Source organism: Pristiophorus japonicus, chromosome 11 (genome assembly GCF_044704955.1).
Source record: "Pristiophorus japonicus isolate sPriJap1 chromosome 11, sPriJap1.hap1, whole genome shotgun sequence".
NCBI classification, from domain to species: domain Eukaryota; kingdom Metazoa; phylum Chordata; class Chondrichthyes; family Pristiophoridae; genus Pristiophorus; species Pristiophorus japonicus.
This window is the reverse complement of record NC_091987.1, coordinates 207,012,789-207,039,448: the sequence shown is the minus strand read 5'-3', so window position 1 is coordinate 207,039,448 and position 26,660 is coordinate 207,012,789. Positions and strand designations below refer to the sequence as shown.

At 47.2% G+C, this 26,660-nt stretch overlaps 1 protein-coding gene across 1 annotated transcript in view; it reads right to left on the bottom strand.

Moving 5' to 3' along the window:
* LOC139275662 (proprotein convertase subtilisin/kexin type 7-like) overlaps positions 1–26,660 on the bottom strand; it is a 233,456-nt gene that overhangs the window by 151,032 nt on the left and 55,764 nt on the right. Inside the window, exons 5-6 of the mRNA XM_070892830.1 lie at positions 18,079–18,169; positions 9,120–9,174 (exon numbers count right to left, since the gene is read on the bottom strand). Coding sequence (XP_070748931.1) covers positions 9,120–9,174; positions 18,079–18,169 — 146 coding nt within the window. The remainder of the gene's footprint in view (positions 1–9,119; positions 9,175–18,078; positions 18,170–26,660) is intronic.

The window sequence follows — 26,660 nt, the reverse complement described above, 5'->3', positions numbered from 1 at the left end:
GCGATTGTTAACCTACTGCTAATAAACCAACTAGTTCTTAATAGCAATGTGTTGCTGTGAATTCTTAAACAAAGAACCCATGAAGCAAATACATTACATGAAGTCCAATCACTAGATTCATTCCTGGGATGAGGGGGCTGTCCTGTGATGAGGGATTATGTAGAATGGGCCTAAACTCTCTGGAGTTTAGAAGAATGAGAGGTGATGTCATTGAAACATGGAAGATTCTGAAGGGGATTGACAGGGTAGATGCTGAGAGGTTGTTTCCCCCTGGCTGGAGAGTCTAGAACTAGGGGGTATAGTCTCAGGATAAGGGGTCAGCCATTTAAGACTGAGATGAGGAGGAATTTCTTCGCTCAGTGGGTTGTGAATCTTTGTAATTCTCTGCCCCAGAGGGCTGTGGAGGCCAAGTTGTTGAGTATATTCAAGATTGAGATCGATAGATTTTTGGATCCTAGGGGAATCACGGGATATGAGGATAGTGTGGGAAAGTGGAGTTAGTCGAAGATCAGCCATGATCTTATTAAATGGCAGAGCAGGCTCGAGGGGCCGTGTGGCCTACTCCTGTGCCTATTTCTGATGTTCTTACAGCTTGAACCCATTCGTATGGCCCAGTTAGATGGCCTTGCTTGTTAATTTATGGAATAAATTGTTGAGTCAAAGAAAAAAACTTTTTTATTTAAACTTCTAAGTTAAACTTCTGTCCCTTTGGCCACAGTGAACACTGCTGGGATCAGATTTGTCCAACACCTTCATTTGAGCATTTTTAAGAAAAAGATGCAACAACTTGCATTTATATAGCGCCTTTCACGGCCACCAGGCATCCCAAAGCGCTTTACAGCCAATGAAGTACTTTTGAAGTGCAAGAAAGAAGTCACCTCCGACAGTGCAGCACTGCACTGGGAGTGTCAGTCTAAATTTGTGCGCTCGAGTCTCTGGCGTGGGACTTGAACCCACACCTTCTGACTCAGACGATCCACTGAGCAATGACTGACACACAAGGATTGATAAGAACAGAGTTCCATTATGAGCAAGACCTCACCTAACATGCCACAGGGGGTAAAAGCACTGCCTCCATAAAGAGGCATTTTACACATGCTTCACCTTCCCCACCCCCTACTGATGCTGTTTTCACAAACAGTGCATTCAAGGAATGGCATTGCAAGCACAAACTGATCCTCGCGTACATACCAATCCAAGAGAAGGAACAGGCCCAGACTGCCCCCTATTTGGAAACGCTTGACAAGTATGCAAAGCTCCTGTCAAAACAGCACGGTATCAGCCCACAGACGGTGACAGACAAGAACATGAACAGTGCAAATAAACCTCAGTATGGCTTATCCAATGGTGGCGATTGAGTGAAGATTTTCAGCAGATCGCAGCCTGTCCAAAAAGAATTGCAGTGCCGCTTTCAAAAGCATAAAAGGAAAGAGAAAAAAGTCGTACAAGGCTGCAGTGAGCAGGAGGTGTATGTGATTTGTCAGGAGCCAAGCTAACAGGGCCTGGCTCAACACGATATCCTCAACAGACACAGACTTGCTTTGAGTTTTAAATGCCATCTAGAGGCAGACTGTGCAATGATCAGCCATTGCCAGCATTTTAAAAAACTCCCCGGCAAGAAAGACTTGCATTTATATAGCGCCTTTCATGACTATGTCCCAAAGCGTTTTACAGCCAATGAAGTACTTTGTGAAGGGTCCTCACTGTTGTAATGCAGGAGACACAGCAGCCAATTTGTGCACAGCAAGCTCCCACAAACATCTGTGGGAGAATGACTTTTTTTTTTAAGGTGATATTGGTTGAGGGATAAATATTGGCCAGGACATCAGGGATAACTCCCCAAGCTCTTCATCAAAATAGTGACATGGGACTGTTTATGTCCAGCTGAGAGGGTAGTTCGAGTGAGCTACTGAGGGGGCAGCTGGTGCCTGTAGATCAGGGAATCTAGCGCTTAAACCCAGGGGAAAGGCAACCAGAAAATAAAACTTTTTTAAAAAGCCATGATTTGCATATTTCAGATTTCATAATTATATTAATAAGCCTCATTTGCAGAACATAATTAAATGTATTTTTTTCTTCTCCTGTGGATGTGAATGTGTGCTGGGCTACAGTTCCATTGACCCTCGTCCTGGCCCAAATGGCAACTCTTCAAAAGTAAGTAGAGACAGAGTGCCCATGGGCTGATCCACCACAGGAGGCTTCAACCGACAAACCTAATCTTTTACTCTGCTGACTCCGGGGAGGGAGGGCAGGGAACAGAGAGCGAGAAAGAAGGACTTACATTTCTAAAGCACATTTCACGACCACCGGATGCCCCAAGGTGCTGCAGCCCACAAAGTACTTTTCTGGAGTGTAGTCACTGTTGTCACGTAAGAAACGTGGCAGCTAATTTGTGTTCAGCAAGCTCCCACAAACAGCAAAGTGATATTGACTAGATGGTTTTTTTGTTATATTGATTTACGGTTAAATATTGGCCAGGACACAGGGGATAACCCCACTGCTCTTCTTCGAAATAGTGCCATGGGATCTTTTACGTCCGCCTGAGAGAGCAGACGGGGCCTCGGTTTAACATCTCATCCGAAAGATGGCACCTCTGGGGAGTCAATTTAGATTTTTTTTATGACGTGCTCACGTCTCGGGAGTGGGGCTTGAACCCACAATCTTCTGAAAGACGGCACCTCAGACAGTGCAGCACTCCCTCAGCACTGCACTGGGAGTGTCAGCCTAGATTTTTTGTGCTCAAGTCCCTGGAGTGAGACCGGAACCCACAACCTTCTGACTCAGAGGAGAGTGCGCTGTCCACGGCTCAGCGCGCGAGGAGAGCACGCGAGAGAAAAAGAGAGTGCGAGAGGTGCTGACCACCAGACCCTCCCCATCAAAGGTTGAAGAGTCCCCATGGATCACCCCGACGATCACCCTGACCCAGCACCAACTCGGGATCAAACCCAGGACCTGCTATTCCGCAGAGAGGGAAAGTACTGCGGATCATTGCACACAACACCATCATATTGGAATTCTTTGAGGATATAACGAGCATGGTGGATAGAGGTGTACCGATGGATGTGGTGTATTTAGATTTCAAAAGGCATTCGATAAGGTGCCACACAAAAGGTTACTGCAGAAGATAAAGGTACGCGGGGTCAGAGGAAATGTATTAGTATGGATAGAGAATTGGCTGGCGAACAGAAAGCAGAGAGTTGGGATAAATGGGTCCTTTTCGGGTTGGAAATCGGTGGTTAGTGGTGTGCCACAGGGGTCAGTGCTGGGACCACAACTGTTTACAATATACATAGATGACCGAGAGGAGGGGACAGAGTGTAGTGCAACAAAATTTGCAGATGACACAAAGATTAGTGGGAAAGCGGGTTGTGTAGAGGACTCAGAAGCTGCAAGGAGATTTGGATAGGTTAAGCGAATGGGCTAAGGTTTGGCAGATGGAATACAATGTCGGAAAGTGTGAGGTCATCCACCTTGGGAAAAAAAAAAAACAGTAAAAGGGAATATTATTTGAATGGGGAGAAATTACAACATGCTGTGGTGCAGAGGGACCTGGGGGTCCTTGTGCATGAATCCCTGAGGCACAGTGCCCAAAACTGAAGGGAGTACTCCTGGTGGGATCAAACCAAGGCTCTTTGTAATTGAAGAATGCCTTTTGTATTCCAGCCCCTCGGGTAAAGGCCAACATTCCACTAGTCTTTTTGATGATTTCGTTTGTACCTGCGCACTAGCTTTTACTGAGTTAACACCCGCACATCCCTTTGCTCCTCCACAGCTCCTAGTCTCTCAACTTGAAGAAAATATTCCAATTTTGTCATTCTTGGATCCAAAGTCTCAGCTGTGGCTCAGTGGGTAGCACCCTTGACTCAGGTCAGATGGTTGTGGGTTCAAGTCCCACTTCACAGCCTTGAGCATAAAAATCTAGGCTGACACTCCAGTGCACTGCTGAGGGAGTGCTGCACTGGTGGAGGTGCCGTCTTTCAGATGAGATGTTAAACCCGTCTGCCCTCTCACGTGGACGTAAAAGATCCCATGGCACTATTCCGAAGAGCAGGAGTCATCACCGGCATCCTGGTTAATATTTATCCCTCAATAAACATCACCCAAAAAAAACCCAGATTATTTGGTCATCATCATATTGCTGTTTGGGAGCTTGTTGTGCGCCAATTAGCTGCCACATTAGAACAGTGCCTACACTTCAAAAAAGCACTTCATTGACTGTAAAGTGCTTTGGGACATCCAGTGGCTGTGAAAGGCGCTATATAAATGCAAGTCTTTTTTCAAAGTGGATGATCTCACACTTCCCTGCGCTGAACTCCATCTGCCACGGTTTTGCCCAGAAGAAATGATAGATGTTAAAAAAAAAAAACAGGATTCTATACAGAGGGGGCGGGGAGAAAGAGGTTGATGGGAGAAAGCAGCAAAAATGTTAAATTAAAATAAATACAACGGAAAAATCAAAAGTTTCCCTCTTTTCATTACAATTTTTAAAAATTCATTCACAGGATGTGGGAGTCGCTGGCAAGGCTGGCACTTATTGCCCATTCCTATTTGCCCTCGAGGTGGTGGTGAGCCACCTGCTTGAACTGCTGCAATACAACCGAGTGTCTCGCTGGGTCATTTCAGAGGGCAGTTAAGAATCAACCACATTGCTGTGGGTCTGGAGTCACATATAGGCCTTCCTTCCCTGAAGGACATTAGTGAACCAGGTGGGTTATGACGACAATCCGGTAGTCCCATGATCACCATTACTGACACTAGCTTTTTATTCCAGATTTATTTAATTAACTGAATTTAAATTCCCCAGCTGCCATGGTGGGATTTGAACTCGGGGTCTCAGGATCATCAGTCCAGGCCTCTGGATTACTAGAAACAAAGCCACTATGCTATCGTACCCCATATAAAAACAGATGGGAGTCATCTACAATTGGCAGGCTGGGTTAATGCACAATGTAGCTGGAAATAAGTTAGTAGGAGCCCCCGACACCCTGCCCCAGTGTGACTGCCTGCTCGGTCCCACCCCCTCCACTATGATCTCATCTGTTCCAAATTGCCGTTCTTAAACTTTTGAGGGGCCAGTTTCGTGCTGGATCTCCCTGGCGCTGTTTACGCTGCGGTGCGATTACAATCTTCTGTCAACTGCACCAATTCCAGCCGTCACAGACGGCAAAGGCACACTTGACGTACGAGGGGTGTTAAGGAGTGATTTCATGAATTAATGCAAGCCAAGGCAAATGCATTGCTACAAGATGTGTTGTCAGGAGGTGTGTACGGGCAGGCACTGCACCAACAGTTGAGCCTATTCCACAACTTCAACCAAGGGTGTGAGCCACAGAGTGAATCCCCCGTGTTTCCAACACTTCTGCAACACAACTTAGAATAGAATCAAGATCTGCATATACTGCACTAAACTGGGGGCATAGTAGCACCATGGTTATGTTATGGGATTCCTAATCCCGAGGCTGGACTAATGATCCCGAGACAAGAGCTCAAAGCCCACCTGGGCAATTTAAATTCAAATAAGTCTACCGGTCAGTAATGGTGAGCACGAAACTACAAGTGATCATTCCAACACTTCCTTTGGCTTACAAACGATGAATCTTACAGAATTAATCTGTCTGCAATTGCTTTTGAAAGAACCTTTTAATTCCATGATGTTGCTAAAAGTCTAGTTCATTCCTTCGTGTGTCCCAAGAAGGCACGGACATAGTAAAAGCCATCCAGCAATTTAATTTTGTATTTTAATCAGGGAAACAGTCTGTAAGTTCATATATAATGTGAATATTTTATTATATATAGTCTGTATATAGGGAAGAACCCTTTTTGTGTATTCAGAATTTGGTAAAAACCCATCTGGTTCACTAATGTCCTTTAAGGAAATCTGCCGCCTTTACCCGGTCTGGCCTATATGTGACTCCAGACCCACAATAATGTGGTTGACTTTTAACTGCCCTCTGAAATTGCAAGGCGGCAGCTCACCATCACCTTGTTGAGGGCAATTAGGGATGGGCAAAAACGCTGGCCTTGCCGAAGACGTCCACATCCCGTGAATGAATTTATTTTGACAAACTGCGAAAATGCCCACTTCCTGCACCATGCAGGTCACTCGGGGGTCGTTAGGTGAGAACAGGCAGACAGGATGAGACGGTTACAGAAAATCACGCAGCGGACTTGCTTTTGGAAATATAAAAAGGGACCACTGTGTCAAACTTGCTGAGACGATCGGCGAGCGCCCCTCCCCCGCTCCAATCACAACAGGCGGCTGCGACCTGCCCGTTTCTGCCGGAGAAACCCGGTGACACTACCCCTTTAACATCAGGAAATGTTGTTCAGCTTAGGCTGGCGGTTTCCTTAATCATTTACAGTTTTACAGGTGGGTTTGGCAGTGAGTGAAAGAGGGCTAAAGGTGCGGAGGTGTTCTAGCCGATTTGGTCAACAAGTTCAAAGGAGACATGTGGTGTAGAAAACAAACCGTTCTTCTCAAAACACAAAACACCTGTGGTTGTAGATAAAGGAATTCAGACAGGGCTCGCCTTCCTCCTCCTTCACACACACACACCGGCTGGGCAAATCCACACGTTTTCAGGAATTTAGCAACTCGTTGAGCACAGACACACAGCGACGAATTATCCAAGTGTGCAATGCCAAGACGCAAAAGCGCCATCTCAACAATAACTACTTGCATTTATATAGCAGCTTGAACACAGTGAAACATCCCAAGGAGCTTCCACAGGAGAGGCAAACAAACAAAATCCTACTCTCAACTCATTCTTTCCCAAAACCTCCCGACTGTGAAATCCTGTTCACCTCCCTCAATCCTGTTCGCCTGCAATATTTGGGCTTTGAATACCCAAGTTTCATGTCACCTTTTTAAAAAAAAATTCATTCACAGGATGTGGGCACCGCTGGCAAGGCCAGCATTTATTGCCCATCCCTAATTTCACTTGAGAGGCTCGCTGGGACATTTCAGAGGGGCAGTTAAAGGTCAACTACATTACTGTGGGTCTGGAGCCACACGTAGACCAGACTGGGTCAGGACAGCAGATTTCCTTCCGTAAAAAAGGACATTGGTGAACCAGATGGTTTTGTACGACATCCCGGTAGTTTGATGGTCTCCGTTGCAGATACTAGCTTTTTATCTATTTATTTGAATTTAAATTCCCTAGCTGCCATGGTGGTATTTGAACTCTTGTTTCCGGAATATTAGTCTGGGCCGCTGGATTCATCATAGACAGTCCCTCGAAATCGAGGAAGACTTGCTTCCACTCCAAAAGTGAGTTCTCAAGTAACTGTACAGTCCAATATGGGAATTACAGTCTCTGTCACAGGTGGGGCAGACAGTAGTTGAAGGAAAGGGTGGGTGGGGAGTCTGGTTTGCCGCACGTTCCTTCCACTGCCTGCGCTTGGTTTCTGCATGCTCTCATCGGCGAGACTCAAGGTGCTCAGCACCCTCCCGGATGGTCTTCCTCCACTTTGGGTGGTCTTTGGCCAGGGACTCCCAGGTGTCAGTGGGGATGTTGCACTTGATCAAGAATTACTGGTCCAGTAACATTACCACTATGTTACCACCCTTTTCCACACATTCAGATTTCGCCCTCTCTAATAAAAATTAATAGAAACTGGATGGGCTCCAGAAGGCTGTTGGCTTGGTACCAAGACAGGAGGAAAGACCAGCTCGATTGGCTCAGCACAAATGGGGCAAGCTGGATTTGCTCAAGGTCCTTATCTCATTGTGTCCATAAGAACACAAACAATCAACTCTTAGTTAATAAAAATATAATCAAGGTCTGCACTTGGCACTGACAGGCGCGACTAACAATGTTCACTTACCGTTCACCGCTCACTCAAGAGCCTTGGCTCAGCAAGCTGAAATGTTTTTTTTTTAAATTCGTAGCCAATCGTTCCAATTCTTTGTCAAATCACAAACGCCAGAGGTCAACTTGCACACGTCAAGGATCACTCTGCGCCAATGCTCTTAGCCAAAAGGCCTAGAGCCACTGCACCGTTCCTGGAAGTACCGCAATACCAGGTTCGTGCCATGGAGGTGGATGGGTCAGGTCCCCCACCCACCTCCTGAGATATCACATCCATACGCGTCACAGGCCAAGGCTGCAGCAGGAGAGCCCTGTGACCATCTTTTTGAGTCTGCGTCTCCTCAACAAAGTTAGGTTGGCAACTATGTTCCCTGTCATTTTTTTTTGGCCCCTTTAAGGGGCTGTGCGGGCCATTTAAAATACCACACATGCGCAGTTTAAAAAAAAAAACGACTTGTATTTATATAGCTCCTTTCACGATCACCGGACGTCTCAAAGCGCTTTACAGTTAGTGAAATACTTTTTGAAGTGTAGTCACTGTTGTAATGTGGGAAACACGGCAGCCAATTTGCACACAACAAGCTCCCACAAACAGCAATGTGATAATGACCAGCTAATCTGTTTTTGTTATGTTGATTGAGGGATAAATATTGGCCAGGACACCGGGGATAACTCCTCTGCTCTTCTTCAAAATACTGCTATGGGATCTTTTACGTCCACCTGACAGGGCAGATGGGGCCTCGGTTTACTGACTTATCTAAAAGATTGCAGCTCCGGCAGTGCAGCACTCCCCTGAAGTGGGACTTAAACCCACAACCTTCTGGCTCAAAGGTAAGCGTGCTACTCACTGAACTACAGCTGACTTTATATTGAAATGCCGACAAGCCATCTGCGCGGGTTCCTCGGAGCAGTGTGAGGCGGTGCACCTTACAGGGAACATCAGTTGTCAACACTCCAGGATTTCCCTGGAATCTCCAGGAATTGAAGACTAAATCTCCGAGACATTGCTGACAGCGAGCCCAAGAGAAAAATCATTTCCGTTGAACGCTTTTATTTATTAGTTATAAAAAATATGAGCGATGTAAGGGAACAAAGGATGTTTGACGGGACAGGGCAGTTGGAAACGCAAGGCCATGTGATGAAACCTTCAGGGAGGTTGAGTCAGAGTTGGTAACCCCATCAACAGCAGAAGCACGGCTTCCCCAACTTTTTCAAGTTGACCAAATCCAGATTTGCCAGGACTTCTGGCCAAGACACGTGCGCCCATTCACTCACCCGCCTGCCCAAACCGGCCTCAAGAGCTCTTACCTTCCCAAGTGGGTGAGGGCCATCCACGGTCTTCCCATCGTCGTCAGGACCCCAGCTGCGGGAAAACAACAAACAGGAGAGGCATGACAGAATGACCAAAGTAAAGTAACTGCTCACAGAGGGGGTTGGGGCCTTTGGATCAGCGAGCCCACGTTCTGACAGCACGCGCTGATGACACGAGGACAAGATCAGCAGATGGGCGGGAACACCGGGAATTAAACCATTGGATCTGCCAAGAAATCTGTCCCCTTCCAACTTTCCTGCCAATTGGTATCGGGTGGTGGCGGGGATGAGAATTTCCCTAATGGATCCTTTCAAAACATGAGGAAATTGACTTTCTGGGAATAGGATCTGGGAGAAAAGTTATGGAAAAAGTTTAAAAAAAATTTTTTTTTTTTAAATAAGAGAACAGAAACTGGCAGCTAAGAGATCCAACAATAGTGGATGCGATGCAGATGGAGAGGAGGCTCTCTCTTCCCTTTCCAATATTAAACATTTGAGTAAAACACTAAATGGAACTTCTCTTGAAAATCTGACTCTCTAAATTTATTCAAACTCAAATTTCTCGACATGCTCAGCACAGGCCTTCTGAATATACCCTTTCCCCGTAGCTCTGAAAATGTTTTTCTTCCAGGTACTTATCCAATTCCCTCTTGAAAGCCATGGTTGAATCTGCCTCCATCATCCTTTCAAGCAGTGCATTCCAGATCCTAGCCACTCATCGCCTTTGGTTCTTTTGCCAATCATCTTTGTTGTGTATCTGTAAAGCATGCACTCCCATGTTCCGCCACCAGGGAGCTCATCCCCTAAAGTCCCAAGGGATTCCAGCATCCCTTGGGAGCACTGTATATAAGCCGGCCCCCCAAGGCCTGTTTCCTCACTCTGGAGTGTCTTATTAAAGACTGAGGTCACTGTTACTTTAACCTCCCTGTGTGCAGCCTCATCTGTGTTAGGAACACAATAATCTTAAATCTGCGTCCGCTGGTTCTCAACCCTTCTGCCAATGGGAACTGTTTCTCTCTCTCTCTACTCTGTCCAGACCCCTCATAATTTCAAACACCACTAACAAATCTCCTCTCAGCCTTCCCTGCTCGAAGGGAACAACCCCAGCTTCTCTAGTCTATCCATGTAACTGAAGTCCCCCATCCCTGGAACCATTCTCAAAAATCTTTTCTGCACCCTCTCAAAGGCCTCACATCCTTCCTAAAGTGTGGTGCCCAGAATTGGACACAATACTCCAGTTGAGGCCGAACAAGTGTTTTATACATGTTCATCATAATATCCACGCTTTTGTACTCTGCATCTCTATTCATGAAGCCCAGGATCCCGTAAGCTTTAACCACTTTCTCAACCTGCCCTGCCCCCTTCAACGATTTGTGTACATATACCCCCAGGTCTCTGTTCATGCACCCCCTTTAGGATTGTACCCTTTAGTTTATATCATTGAAATGAAAATCCATCACAGGTCAGTGCAGAGAACACGAGAATGATGGAGTCGAATAACATTTTTCCAGAGCCCTCTCCTTTGGTCAAAGGCCAGGCAGATTGCAAAATCAAGTTGTCACAGGATTAATTGTAAAGAGCGAGTGGCTCATCTCCAGACTGAAGATGGATTGCGACAAGCTCCAGTGAAATGCTTTAGAATGGAACGCCCATGTAGATAATATTCATCGCAAGGCTGGCATGACATTTCACTATTGAATTACACTGGCGAGAGCCACAACACTACAGCTTTGTTCATTTACAGACGGTAATTAGACTTGGCACGGAGCAGAATAAAAAGATTTGCCATTTCAGTGTGAAGTCCACAGGAGTCCGAGCTTCCCGACCCGGTGAGCTGATTAGTGCCGACCATGAATTTCCATTGGTGGGGGGGGCATGGTTTTAAGGTGGTTGGTGGAAGGTTTAAAGGGGATTTGACGGGGGGTGGGGAGGGGGAGGGGGTGGCAGCTTCTTTATGCAGAAACATAGAAAATAGGTACAGGAGGCGGCCATTCGGCCCTTCGAGCCTGCACCACGATTCAATATCAAGGCTGATCATGCAACTTCAATACCCCATTCCTGCTTTCTCTCCATACCCCTTGATACCTTTAGCCGTAAGGGCCACATCTAACTCCTTTTTGAATATATCTAATGAACTGGCCTCAACTACTTTGTGGTAGAGAATTCCACAGGTTTACAATTCTCTGGATGAAGAAGTTTCTCCTCATCTCGGTCCTAAATGGCTTACCCCTTATCCTTAGACGGTGACCCCTGGTTCTGGACTTCCCCAACATCGGGACCATTCTTCCTGCATCTAAACTGTCCAATCCCATCAGAATTTTATATGTTTCTATGAGATCCCCTCTCATTCTTCTAAATTCCAGTGAATATAAGCCTGGTCGATCCAGTCTTTCTTCATAGTTCAGTCCTGCCATCCCAGGAATTAGTCTGGTGAACCTTCGCTGCACTCCCTCAATAGCAAGCATGTCCTTCCTCAGGTTAGGAGACCAAAACTGAACACAATATTCAAGGTGTGGCCTCACCAAGGCCCCGTACAACTGCAGTAAGACCTCTCTGCCCCTGTACTCAAATCCCCTCGCTATGAAGGCCAACATGCCATTTGCTTTCTTAACCGCCTGTTGTACCTGCATGCCAACCTTCAATGACTGATGTACCATGACACCCAGGACTCGTTGCACCTCCCCTTTTCCTAATGTGTCACCATTCAGGTAATAGTCTGTCTCTCTGTTTTTACCACCAAAGTGGATAACCTCTCATTTATCCACATTATACTTCATCTGCCATGCATTTGCCCACTCACCTAACCTATCCAAGTCACTCTGCAGCCTCATAGCATCCTCCTCATAGCTCACACTGCCACCCAACTTAGTGTCATCCACAAATTTGGAGATACTACATTTAATCCCCTCGTCTAAATCATTAATGTACAATGTAAACAGCTGGGGCCCCAGCACAGAATCTTGCGGTACCCCACTAGTCACTGCCTGCCATTCTGAAAAGTACCCATTTACTCCTACTCTTTGCTTCCTGTCTGCTAATCAGTTCTCAATCCATGTCAGCACACTACCCCCAATCCCATGTGCTTTAACTTTGCACATTAATCTCTTGTGTGGGACCTTGTCGAAAGCCTTCTGAAAGTCCAAATATACCACATCAACTGGTTCTCCCTTGGCCACTCTACTGGAAACATCCTCAAAAAATTCCAGAAGATTTATCAAGCGTGATTTCCCTTTCACAAATCCATGCTGACTTGGACCTATCATGTCCTCTCTTTCCAAATGCACTGCTATGACATCCTTAATAATTGATTCCATCATTTTACCCACGACCGATATCAGGCTATAATTCCCTGTTTTCTCTCCCTCCTTTTTTAAAAAGTGGGGTTACATTGGCTACCCTCCACTCCATAGGAACAGATCCAGAGTCAATGGAATGTTGGAAAATGACTGTCAATGCATCCGCTATTTCCAAGGCCACCTCCTTAAGTACTCTGGGATGTAGTCCATCATGCCCTGGGGATTTATCGGCCTTCAATCCCATCAATTTCCCCAACACAATTTCCTGACTAATAAGGATTTCCCTCAGTTCCTCCTTCTTACTAGACCCTCTGACCCCTTTTATATCCGAAAGGTTGTTTGTGTCCTCCTTAGTGAATACCGAACCAAAGTACTTGATCAATTGGTCCGCCATTTTTGTTCCCAGTTATGACTGCCCCTGATTCTGACTGCAGGGGACCTATGTTTGTCTTTACTAACCTTTTTCTCTTTACATATCTATAGAAGCTTTTGCAATCCGTCTTAATGTTCCCTGCAAGCTTCCTCTCGTACTCTATTTTCCCTGCCCTAATCAAACTCTTTGCCCTCTTCTGCTGAGTTCTAAATTTCTCCCAGTCCCCGGGTTCGCTGCTATTTCTGGCCAATTTGTATGCCACTTCCTTGGCTTTAATACTATCCCTGATTTCCCTTGATAGCCATGGTTGAGCCACCTTCCCTTTTCTTTTTTTACGCCAGACAGGGATGTACAATTGTTGTAGTTCATCCATGCGGTCTCTAAATGTCTGCCATTGCCCATCCACTGTCAACCCCTTAAGTATCATTCGCCAATCTATCCTAGCAAATTCACGCCTCATATCTTCAAAGTTACCCTTCTTTAAGTTCTGGACCTTGGTCTCTGAATTAACTGTTTCATTCTCCATCCTAATGCAGAATTCCACCATATTATGGTCACTCTTCCCCAAGGGGCCTCGCACAACGAGATTGCTAATTAATCCTCTCTCATTACACAACACCCAGTCTAAGATGGCCTCCCCCCTAGTTGGTTCCTCGACATATTGGTCTAGAAAACCATCCCTTATGCACTCCAGGAAATCCTCCTCCACCGTATTGTTTCCAGTTTGGTTGGCCTAATCTATATGCATATTAAAGTCACCCATGATAACTGCTGCACCTTTATTGCATGCATTCCTAATTTCCTGTTTGATGCCCTCCCCAACATCCCTATTACTGTTTGGAGGTCTGTACACAACTCCCACTAACGTTTTTTGCCCTTTGGTGTTCTGCAGCTCTACCCATATAGATTCCACATCATCCAAGCTAATGTCCTTCCGAACTATTGCATTAATCTCCTCTTTAACCAACAATGCTACCCCACCTCCTTTTCCTTTTATTCTATTCTTCCTGAATGTTGAATATCCTTGGATGTTGAGTTCCCAGCCCTGATCATCCTGGAGCCACTTCTCTGCAATCCCAATCACATCATATTTGTTAACATCAATTTGCAGAGTTAATTCATCCACCTTATTACAGATAGTCCTTGCATTAGGACACAGAGCCTTCAGGCTTGTTTTTTTAAACACACTTTGTCCTTTTAGAATTATGTAGTGTGGCCCTTTTTGTTTCTTGCCTTTGTTTACTTGGCCTTCCACTGTTGCTTTTACCTTTCTACCATCTGTTTCGGACTCCATATTACTTCACCCTGTCTCGCTGCATAGGTTCCCATCCCCCTGCCATATTAGTTTAAACACTCCCGAACTGTATTAGCAAACGTTACCCCCAGGACATCAGTTCCAGTCCTGCCCAAGTGCAGACCGTCCCTTTTGTACAGGTCCCACTTCCCCCAGAACTGGTTCCAATGTCCCAGGAAATTGAATCCCTCCCTCTTGCACCACTGCTCAAGCCACGTATTTATTCTCACTATCCTGCTCCCTCTACTCTGATTAGCACGTGGCACTGGTAGCAATCCAGAGATTACTACCTTTGAGGTCCTACTTTTTAAATTTAACTCCTAGCTCCCTAAATTTAGCTTGTAGGACCTCTTCCCGCTTCTTACCTATATCGTTGGTACCTACATGTACCACGACAACTGGCTGTTCACCCTCCCTCTCCAGAATGCCCTGCAGTCGCTCCGAGACATCCTTGACCCTTGCACCAGGGAGGCAACATACCATCCTGGAGTCTCGGTAGCAGCCGCAGAAACTCCTATCTATTCCCCTATCACTATAGCTCTCCCACTCTTTTTCCCGCCCTTCTGTGCGGTAGAGCCACCCATGGTGCACACATTTGAGACATTACCCCCAATACCATGTGCTTTAATTTTGCTCACTAATCTCTTATGTGGGACCTTGTCAAAAGCCTTTTGAAAGTCAAATACACCATATCCACTGGTTCTCCCTTGTCCACTCTACTAGTTACATCCTCAAAAAATTCTAGAAGATTTGTCAAGCATGATTTCCCTTTCCCAGGTTGGCCTTCATAGCTCGGGGATTTGAATATAGGAGCAAGGTTTTACTGCAGTTGTCCTAATTGGAGGAAAGACGTTCTTGCTATTGAGGGAGTGCAGCGAAGGTTCACCAGACTGATTACAGGGATGGAAGGACTGACATATGAGAGACTGGATCGACTAGGCTTATATTCACTGGAATTTAGAAGAATGAGAGGGGATCTCATAGAAACATAGAAAATTCTGATGGGATTGGACAGGTTAGATGCAGGAAGAATGTTCCCAATCTTGGGGAAGTCCAGAACCAGGGGTCACAGTCTAAGGATAAGGGGTAAGCCATTTTGGACTGAGATGAGGAGAAACTTCTTAACTCAGAATAGTGAACCTGTGGAATTCTCTACCACAAAGTTGTTGACGCCAGTTCGTTATATATATTCAAAAGGGAGTTAGATGTGGCCCTTATGGCTAAAGGGATCAAGGGGTATGGAGAGAAAGCAGGAGTGGGGTACTGAGGTGCATGGTCATAGTGAATGATGGTGCAGGCTCGAAGGGCCGAATGGCCTGCTCCTGCACATATTTTCTATGTTTCTATTCCATTGGACACCGTCCGAATGAACCAGAAACTCTTATTCGTCCTCCCAACGATTGATGGGGCTGCAACTGGTTACCATTGCAACAGCACAGACACCAAGAATCTTCACGATTGGTTGGTGGGTGCCCACAACGGGAAAGGGAGGTCACATCGAACTCTGACCGGCTGGCAACACCTTAGTGACAGAGTGTGAGGAACATTCACCTCACACCAAACACCACATTCAAACACTCGAGGCCAGCAGTTCGCCATTTTGCTCGGGCTTAAAATCCCTTCATCACATCTGAGGCAAAGCTTAACGAGGCGAGGGGTGCCTCAATAAGAAATAGTTGCTCAAAAAATCTTTTCCCTTTTCCCTTTGTCTTCAGCTCACTGCTCTTACATCCCATCTCCCCCTCGCCAATCTCTCCAATATTACCGACCACGTCCACATGGCACAATTTCACACCAGACACTACACTTGTCAACCAAGTCATCGAGGGACATCCAGAGATATTTCTGAACATCTCCATATTTTTTTTTAAGTATACAGAGGCACTGATGAAGGTGAGAAAAGAATTATAAGGCCGATGCCAGGTCTGAGGGAATATAACCATCAGGAAAGATTGAAGAAGTGCTTAGGAAGGACCAGAGGTCAAGTTGTATCAGGCTAGATCTAGGTTAGATGTCAGGAGGTGGTTCTTTTCCCAGAGAATAGTAGACCTCTGGAACAAGCTGTCATTTCATGTGGTGGATGCAGACTTGCTGAATGTCTTCAAGTGAAAGCTGGATGCGTTTCTGGCTGGGATGGAGATCACCTCTTACAGAATGTAGGTAATGCAGGGAATTTAATGGCCGAAGTGATCTCCTGGACTTGTTTTGATCACCTAGATGGGTCGGAGGAGGAATTTCGCACATTTTTTTCCTCCTCCCCAAATCCGCCCGCGTTTTTTTGCCTCTCCCGGGAGATCACATGGTCTCAGGTGGGGTGGAGTGTGTATGTTGTGATATATACGGTATCGCGAGTGTGTGTGGGGGACAGGCTCAATGGACCAGAGAGTCTTTACCTGTCCGTCATTGTTCGTATGTAAGCTGGAGTTCTTTTCTCTCGGCCGAGGGATGACCTTTAGAGATCTTTAAGATTATGAAAGGGTTTGATGGAGTAGAAATAGAGAAGATGTTTCCATTTGTGGGGGAGCAGGGGGCAAAACTAAAGAACGTAAATGAGATAGTCGCTAATAAATCCAATCGGGAATTCAGAAGAAACTTCTTTACCCAGAAAGTGTGAGAATGTGACAATCACTACCACAGGGAGGCGAATAACATCGGTGCATTTAAGGGGAGGCTAGATACACATCGAGGGAGAAAGGAATAGAAGGTAATGGAAGAGAGAATGAGATGAAGGTGGTGGAAGAAGGCTCGTGTGGAGCATAAACACTGGCACGGATCAGTTCTGTGTTTCTGTGCTGTACATTCGACACAATTGGTGATCAATCAGTCATGGGCATGATTAGCCAACAAGTAAACAAATTGTCTTTCAGAATATATAACCCACTTAGAGACAAATGCAGTTGCAGCTTATCTTATTGGAGGGTTACTGGTAAAGGAAAGGGATAAAATCTAAACCTAGTCAAGCTCCGCTCACATGCCCAACACGGTCAGTCAGGGATCTGCTTAACACAGGTGCCCCTCGGAGTGGATCCAGAGTTCAGTGCACTCCGTGGACACTGCATGCGCTGTGCCAGAATCCATTAATGACATCATCCCAGAACTTTCTAGCGCCCCATATTTAAAAAAAAAACACAATGAACTCTGTTTAAACTGCAAGATCACCATAGCGACACTTGGATTAATAGACTTGTTTTCACAAGTCAACTGGAATTTTATGGGTCGGTTGCTTAACAAGGACACTGAAGGTAATTTGCTTACGAATGTAAAGCTATGTTGCCTCACAGCAATTTAAGCAACTATTAGTTGCAAGCGTGCAGACACCCGATCATTTTGTCTTCTTCCTTGTGGTCCTTTCGTGAGCCGAGACATCAACTGTAAACACTCACCAAGACCCTGCGTGTATTCTTAAAGTAACCAGCTACAACAACAACCTGCATTCATATAGCGCCTTTAACGTAGTGCAACATCCCAAGGTGCTTCACAGGAGCGTTACGAGATAAACAATTCGACACCGAGCCGCATAAGGAGGTATTAGCGCAGGTGACCAAAAGCTTGGTCAAAGAGGTAGGTTTTTAAGGAGCGTCTTGAAGGAGGAAAGAGAGGCGGAGAGGTTTAGGGAAGGCGTTCCAGAGTTTGGGGCCCAGGCAACTGAAGGCACGGCCACCAATGGTGGAGCGATTATAATCAGGGATGCTCAAGAGGGCAAAATTAGAGGAGCGCAGACATCTCGGGGGGTTGTGGGGCTGGTGGCGATGAGAGAGATAGGGAGGGGCGAGGCCATGGAGGGATTTGTAAACACGGATGAGAATTTTGAAATCGAGGCTTTGCTTAACCGGGAGCCAATGTCGGTCAGCGAGCACAGGGGGTGCTCCGAGCAAAGTACACCCTCCATTCTTGCGCAGGTATATTACAGCCCACTCCCTCCCCAGTATATTCCAGCTTCCCCCCCCCCCTCCCCCCACCCCCGCTGATATTTACCCGGTGCGGGACACCCACCTGCAGCTGTAGATGTCATTGATCTGAAAATGCTTGTTAAAGGCAATCGCCTCCATGCTGTCAGTCAGAGGGCCATCCAGCACTCGAATACCTGTCCAGGGGGAGAGAGGAGAGACAGTCAGCACCAATAAACTCAAATCGGGGGCGGGGGGGGGGGGGGTGGTGAGGAGTGATTTCAAAGTATAGCTCCTGCAATAAACAGCTTGTAACAACATTTTTAACACGAGAGAAATTACAACCTTGTTTTCAACAAGTGAGAAAGCAGCAGGGCAGTGCAATCGTGAAATATTGGGGAACCCCACAAGCCCCCAGGGACACCCCCTCTTACATACCCCAGGGACCCACCCCCCCACAATTCTGACATGTACACCCGATGACTCCTATAATTCCGACACACCCCTGGGGACCCCCCTGATCCTGACACACTCCCAGGGTTTTAGCACTCCAACTTGTAACATGCAATCACAGATTCTCAGCAACTTGGCAAGCCGAGGGCCAGACGGCGATTTATTTAGGCTGCGAGTTGTTGCTGGGCTCGGTGTGCGGGGGAGGTTCACGTGGAGCTTGCTCGTGTGCCTGTGTTGCCAGTTAACAATCGAGGGGGCTGGGCAATGGGACGGGGCAACTGTGGCTACTCCCACACCAGGGGAAGGGGCGTGGGAAGATGGGTACAGAGGGCCAAGACCCCAAGAAACTCAATCAGGGGGGATAGAGACCCACCATGCAAGATGGGGTAGCTTGTTAATAAAAGGCAACTACTGTCCATCGACACCATGCAACGTCTCCAATAATAAAGACAGCAGCAGGGTCGTGTGGCCAGCTCCAAGTCGGCTGCTGGCTGCAGATTTTGCAGCAAATAGCACCACCTCCTGTGCAACTGGTGCAACAGTTACAGCAAAGCAAGGAGTTTCATTGGCACCACAGCAGCCAAACATCACCCCAAGTGATTGCTTACCATAAGCTCTGTGCCCCACTGCTTCAAATTTATATCTGTTAAAAGGTTTCTACCTCAACGGCTCCCTGTGGCAATCTTCAACTCCGTATGTAACGAGATTCCTCCGAACCTCTGACAATTTTAAACTGAAGATCCAACAACAGCAACTTGTATTTATATAGCGCCTTTAACATAGTGAAACGTCCCAAGGCGCTTCACAGGAGTACGAGGAGATAAAACAGGCGTATTAGGAGATTAAAAATTACACACTGAGCTGCACAAGTAGAAATGAGGGCAGGTGACCAAAAGCTGGGTCAAAGGGGTAGGTTTTAAGGAGTGTCTGATAGGAGGAGAGAGAGTTAGAGAGGCAGAGAGGCTTAGGGAGGGAGTTCCAGAGCTTGGGGCCCAGACAACTGAAGGCTCGGCCACCGATGGTTGAGCGATTATAATCAGGGATGCTCAAGAGGCCAGAATTAGAGGAGCGCAGACATCTCGGGGGGTTGTGGGGCTGGAGGGGATTACAGAGATAGGGAGGGGCGACACCATGGAGGGATTTGAAAATATGAAAATTTTGGAATCCCTCATCATTGATTCTCCAACTAGAATAAATCTTTCCCTATTCATCATATCAAAACTCATCTTAACTTTAAAATCTATTAAATATCCCCATCTCCAGTGGAACTGGTCCCAGTATCTCAACTCTTTACTCAGCCATAGTTTCCGCATCCCCAGCATCACCCTCAGTCTCTAAAGGTCACTCGCTTCATGTTCACACTGGGAGACAGATTTTAATATCAAAGCACCCGGTGAAATGGAGAAAGGTTCCTCCACAGCTCACGACAAGGAGATTCCTCAACTCGACACCCGTGTCGACTGGGAGACGAGAACACAAAATAGTTTTTGGCCAGTGAGAGCTACTCAGGGTTATGATCTGGACTGTAGAAGAGCGTTTGCTGAAAAGCAAACACACAGATCTCGGCACCCATAGAGGCGAAGGTTTAAGAGTTCAAATCCCACCACAGCAGCTGGGGATTTTAAATTCAGTTCATTCAATAAATCTAGAATTTGAAAAAGCTAGTATCAGTAATGGTGACCATGAAACTACCGGATTGTTGTAAAAACCCACCTGGTTCACTAATGTTCTTTAGGGAAGGAAATCTGCCGCCCTTTCCCGGTCTGGCCTATATGTGACTCCAGACCCACAGCAATGTGGTTGACTCTGAACTGCCCTCTGAAAGGGCCAAACGAGCCGCTCAGTTCGACCAAACTGCTACAAAGAAGTATCACAGACTGCAGCAGTTCAAAGTAGTGGCTCACCACCACCTTCTCGGGCAATTTAGGGATGGCCAATAAACGCCAGCTATACCAGCAATGCACACATCCCGTCAACTAACTTTTTTTTTTAAAGTAATTTTTCTGGACCCTTCAAGTTTTCCGCACCGTATCTTGCTGGAAGTGCGAGCTGCTGAGGGCAAAGGGCATCTGGCCCTCAGTGAACAATGGGACCAACCATTGAGGTTTAAGGATCGAGAAAGAAACAGATGAACAACAGGAGGGTGAATTATGGTCAGATCAGAGAGCGTGCGCGCGCGAGAGGGAGAGCGAAAGAAAAAGACAGGAAAAATAATTTAAAAAAAATAAAAATATTTTTGAAATCTCAAAATAATTTACTACATGCAGGACTGAGATTGAACAGTTTCAATTGTTTCTTTTCTGGGCCAAAGAGGTTGATTGACATTGAATGAATAATTATCACATCGTCAAAAAATGTACCTGCACTGTGAAGCTCCAGCACGAACTTTCTGCGGCGAGTTTAATGGGCAATTAATGTGGAAAGTCAGCAAGTTCCGAAAAGTAACAGGGATACTAAGAGCGAGATTCCGTTTGTGTGAAGCGTAAATTGATCGGCGTGTTGCAGAGATTTGCAACTCCCGCAGTAGCTCCATCCCCTGAACTCGCTGGGCAATAATAATGGCGTGTGTGGTCAACACACCATTATCACTGCTCACCCGGTCCGTGCAGCAGAGCTGGTCTCCAGCCGTCTTGGTTAACCCTTGCCACTGGACCATGACCTAGCTCTGTCAAGCCCGTGTGATGGCTGGTGTGCAACCACCACCACGTTTAAAAAAAATCCACGTACAGGCATCTTCCACCCTTCAGGATGTAGTTCGGGATCCGGAATGTTAGGTCCTTCATTGAAGCACCTGTGAACTCATCCCTTTTTGGCGTGGAAGCAAGTCATCCTCGCTTCGAGGGACTGCCTATGATGACGATATAAAAACTATCCTCTATTCCAATGATCGAACTCCACTGGCCCAATGCACTCCTGGCCTGCCTCCCACCTTGCTTAAATTTCAAAACTCTGCTGCCCATATACTGACTCGCACCACATCTCATTCACCTTGTGCTGGCGGACATACACTGGCTCCCGGTCTGGCAATGCCTCGATTTTAAAATTCTCTATCTTGTATTCAAATCTCTCCATAATCTCTCCCCTCCCCATCTCTGTAGCCTCCTCCAGCCCTACAATACCGTTTCTCTCTCTCTTCTCCTCCTCCTCCTCCTCCCCCACCGAGATCTCTGTGCTCCTGCAACTCTGGCCTCTTGCATATCCCCGATTTTAATCACGCCACCACTGTCAGCTGTGCCTTCAGCTGCCTGGGCCCTAAGCTCTGGAATTTCCTCCCTAAACCTCTCCACCTCTCTCTCCTCCTTTACATCGTTCCTTAAAACCTACCCTCTGACCAAGGTTTTGGTCACGTGTCCCAATACTTCATTTGGCTTCAAACTTCATCTGACAACCTTCCTATGAAGCGGCTTGGGGTGTTTATGTTAACGACTTGCATTTATAAAGCAGTTGGTTTATATTCTCCATCTGGAGGTTGGTGGTCAGTACACTCCACACATTCAGATCTCTGTACAGGAGGATTGTACTTGCCCTGATGTTACACCTGCCCACGGTGTCACATCACTTAGTCATGTTCTTTCTCACCAACCTGCCTCTCGATCTATTATTGGCAACTTTACCAGACAGGAACAACTTTAACAGTGACTCCGGAATATTATGCTACCAGTAGAAGAATACAGCACAGAAGGAGGAAGCCATTGTATCCATGCCGGCTCTTTGAAAGAGCTGTCCAATTAGTCCCACTCCCCCATTCTTTCCCCAGAGCCCTGCAAAAAAAAAAAAGGGTCCTTTTCAAGTATTTATTCAGTTCCCTTTTGAAACTTATTATTGAATTTGTTTCCATCGCCCCTTCAGGCAGTGCGTTCCAGATGACGACAACTCACTGCTTAAAAAAATTATCTGTATTTCCGCTCCATAAATGAGAGATCGAGGAGATCAGGCCTATATTCTCTAGCATTTACAAGAATGAGAGGTGATCTCATTGAAACACAAAAAATTGACAGGATGCAGGGAGTGTTTCCCCCAGGCTGGGGAGTCTGGAACCAGGGGGTCACACAGTCTCAGGATAAGGGGTCGGCCATTTAGGACTGTGATGAGGAGAAATTTCTTCACTCAGAGGGTGGTGAATCTTTGGAATTCTCTACCCCAGAGGGCTGTGGATGCTCAGTCGTTGAGTACATTCAAGACGGAGAGAGATAAGATTTTTGGATATTAAGGGTGTTATGTTCATAATAAAGTAATGTAACTGAGTAGTGTAGACGTGAGCAAGTGTGACCTTAGCTTCTTTATTCGAACTCGAGTGTTCGTACAGCATGGGAGGCCTGCTTATATACAGTGCCCCCAAGGGATGCTGGGATCCCTTGGGACTCCAACAGATACGCCCTCTAGTGGCGGTGTGACTGGTTACATAGGGTTACATACATAAAGGGAATCAAGGGATGTGGAGATAGTTCAGGCAAGTGGAATGGAGGTAGAAGATTAGCCATGATCTTATTGAAAGGCGGAGCAGGCTCGAGGGGCCGAATGGCCTACTCCTGCTCCTATTTCTTGGCATCATAGAATGCTTTAGCACAGAAGGCCATTCGGCCCATCGCACCTGTGCCAGCTCTTTGAAAAGGCTATCCAATTAGTCCCACTATTCTGTCCTTTCCCCCATAGCCCTGCAAATATTTCCGTTCCAAGTATTTATCCAACTCTCTTTTGAAAATTACTACTGAAGTCTGTTACTATCCGCCACAGTTTATTGCATTTCCAAGTTTTGTGTCATCGGCAAACTTTGAAATTGTGCCCTGTATACCCAAGTTCAGGTCATCAGTATATATCAAAGAGCAGTGGTCCCAATACCAACCGCTGGGGTCACCACTGTATACCTTCCTCCAATCGTTCACCACTGCTCTCTGCTGCCTGCCCCTTAGCCAATTTCATATCCAAGCAGTCACAGCCACTTGAATTCCATGGGCTTTAATTTTTCCAACGTCTATTATGTGCTACTTCATCAAACGTCTTTTGAAAGTCCATATATGCCACATCAACTGCACTTCCCTCATCAACCCTCTCGCTTACTTCATTAAAACTCAAATCCCTTCTGAATGTCATTTATTAACCCGTATTTTTCCAAGAGCCAATTCATTTTAAGAACATAATAGGAGCAGGAGTAGGCCATGCGGCCCCTCGAACCTGCTCCGCCATTTAATACGATCAGGGCTGATCCAATCATGGACTCAGGTCCACTTCCCTGCCCGCTCCCCATAACCCCTTGTTACATAGAAAACAGACATAGAAAATAGGTGCAGGAGTAGGCCATTCGGCCCTTCTAGCCTGCACCGCCATTCAATGAGTTCATGGCTGAACATGCAACTTCAGTACCCCATTCCTGCTTTCTCGCCATACCCCTTGATCCCCCTAGTAGTAAAGACTTCATCTAACTCCTTTTTGAATATATTTAGTAAATTGGCCTCAACAACTTTCTGTGGTAGAGAATTCCACAGGTTCACCACTCTCTGGGTGAAGAAGTTTCTCCTCATCTCGGTCCTAAATGGCTTACCCCTTATCCTTAGACTGTGACCCCTGGTTCTGGACTTCCCCAACATCGGGAACATTCTTCCTGCATCTAACCTGTCTAAACCCATCAGAATTTTAAACGTTTCTATGAGGTCCCCTCTCATTCTTCTGAACTGCAGTGAATACAAGCCCAGTTGATCCAGTCTTTCTTGATAGGTCAGTCCCGCCATCCCGGGAATCAGTCTGGTGAACCTTCGCTGCACTCCCTCAATAGCAAGAATGTCCTTCTTCAGGTTATTCCCTTATCGGTTAAGAAACTGTCTATTTCTATCTTAAATTTATTCAATGTCCCGGCTTCCACAGCTCTCTGAGGCAGCGAATTCCACAGATTTACAATCCTCAAAAGAAATTTCTCCTCATCTCAGTTTTAAATGGGCGGCCCCTTATTCTAAGATCATGCCCTCTGGTTCTAGTCTCCCCTATCAGTGGAAACATCCTCTCTGCGTCCACTGTGTCACGCCCCCTCATAATCTTAGACGTTTTGCCACGCTGGAAAATTAGGAATCGGATGGGGAATACTGTATACAATTAGAGCACAGAATTGAGCAGTAAAGTACTGGGTGAGGGGCCAGTTCATCGAGAACAATAGTCGGGGATGGAAAACAGACCCTCGTCCCCTCAAAGGGATGCATTTTTTAAAAAAAATATTAAAGCAAAAGAATTAAGGCGTTATGGGGAGCGGGCAGGGAAGTGGACCCGAGTCCATGATCGGAGCAGCAAAAGATTCCGGATATCAGATCAGTACGCCGTGTCGAGGGAAAGGTACCATGTCGGGTCTGGTGGTCCATCTCTCATCAGCCACCATTTATCTACATGTGCTCCCGTCTCAGTCCAGGGTGTCTCGCCCAGCACTGAAATGCAAATATTAAACGATCGATTCAGAGCTCTGCTGGTACCAGAAGCTGTAGGCGAGATCGCACGTCAATAATCGGAGTGTGTGCCCACCATCGAATTACCTCAGCAGGTAATAAGAACATAACACAACATAAGAACATAAGAATTAGGAACAGGTGTAGGCCATCTAGCCCCTCGAGCCTGCTCCGCCATTCAACAAGATCATGGCTGATCTGGCCGTGGACTCAGCTCCACTTACCCGCCCGCTCCCCATAACCCTTAATTCCCTTATTGGTTAAAAATCTATCTATCTGTGACTTGAATACATTCAATGAGCTAGCCTCAACTGCTTCCTTGGGCAGAGAATTCCACAGATTCACAACCCTCAGAGAAGAAATTCCTTCTCAACTCGGTTTTAAATTGGCTCCCCCGTATTTTGAGGCTGTGCCCCCTAGTTCTAGTCTCCCCGACCAGTAGAAACAACCTCTCTGCCTCTCTCTTGTCTATCCCTTTTATTATTTTAAATGTTTCTATAAGATCACCCCTCATCCTTCTGAACTCCAACGAGTAAAGACCCAGTCTACTCAATCTATCATCATAAGGTAACCCCCTCATCTCCGGAATCAGCCTGGTGAATCGTCTCTGTACCCCCTCCAAAGCCAGTATATCCTTCCTTAAGTAAGGCGACCAAAACTGCACGCAGTACTCCAGGTGCGGCCTCACCAATACCCTGTACAGTTGCAGCAGGACCTCCCTGCTTTTGTACTCCACCCCCCTCGTAATACTCAGTCTGCTTTCACTGCGGCCGCCTTAGAATCAGCACAATGTCCCTCCCTAGTCTTAATCCTACATCGCCACCGAGTTCCCAACATCAGTGGTTTTACTGTGGGGAAGGGTCGAGCGGAAACCAACAAAATCCCAGGGACACAGCCCTCAGCCTTTCTGGTGCTCGTGAATGCAGCTCATTCAGGCCCAACTCTGCGGAGGCCCGAAGCAAGGTCAGCAGCGAATCAGCTGCGGTCCGAGCGACGAGGAGGAGGGAGGGAAGGAGGACAGGGGAGGGGAGGGGGGGGGTAAGGAGGAGGAGAGGGGAGGGGGGGGGTAAGGAGGAGGAGAGGGGAGGGGGGGGGTAAGGAGGAGGAGAGGGGAGGGGGGGTAAGGAGGAGGAGAGGGGAGGGGGGGGTAAGGAGGAGGAGAGGGGAGGGGGGGGTAAGGAGGAGGAGAGGGGAGGGGGGGGTAAGGAGGAGGAGAGGGGAGGGGGGGGTAAGGAGGAGGAGAGGGGAGGGGGGGGTAAGGAGGAGGAGAGGGGAGGGGGGGGTAAGGAGGAGGAGAGGGGAGGGGGGGGTAAGGAGGAGGGGAGGGGAGGGGGGGTAAGGAGGAGGAGAGGGGAGGGGGGGGAAGGAGGAGGAGAGGGGAGGGGGGGGTAAGGAGGAGGAGAGGGGAGGGGGGGGTAAGGAGGAGGAGAGGGGAGGGGGGGGTAAGGAGGAGGAGAGAGGGGGGGTAAGGAGGAGGAGACGGAAGGGGGGGGGAGGAGGAGACGGAAGGGGGGGGGAGGAGGAGACGGAAGGGGGGGGAGGAGGAGACGGAAGGGGGGGAGGAGGAGGAGACGGAAGGGGGGGAGGAGGAGGAGACGGAAGGGGGGGAGGAGGAGGAGACGGAAGGGGGGGAGGAGGAGGAGACGGAAGGGGGGGGAGGAGGAGGAGACGGAAGGGGGGGAGGAGGAGGAGACGGAAGGGGGGGAGGAGGAGGAGACGGAAGGGGGGGAGGAGGAGGAGACGGAAGGGGGGGAGGAGGAGGAGACGGAAGGGGGGGAGGAGGAGACGGAAGGGGGGGAGGAGGAGGAGA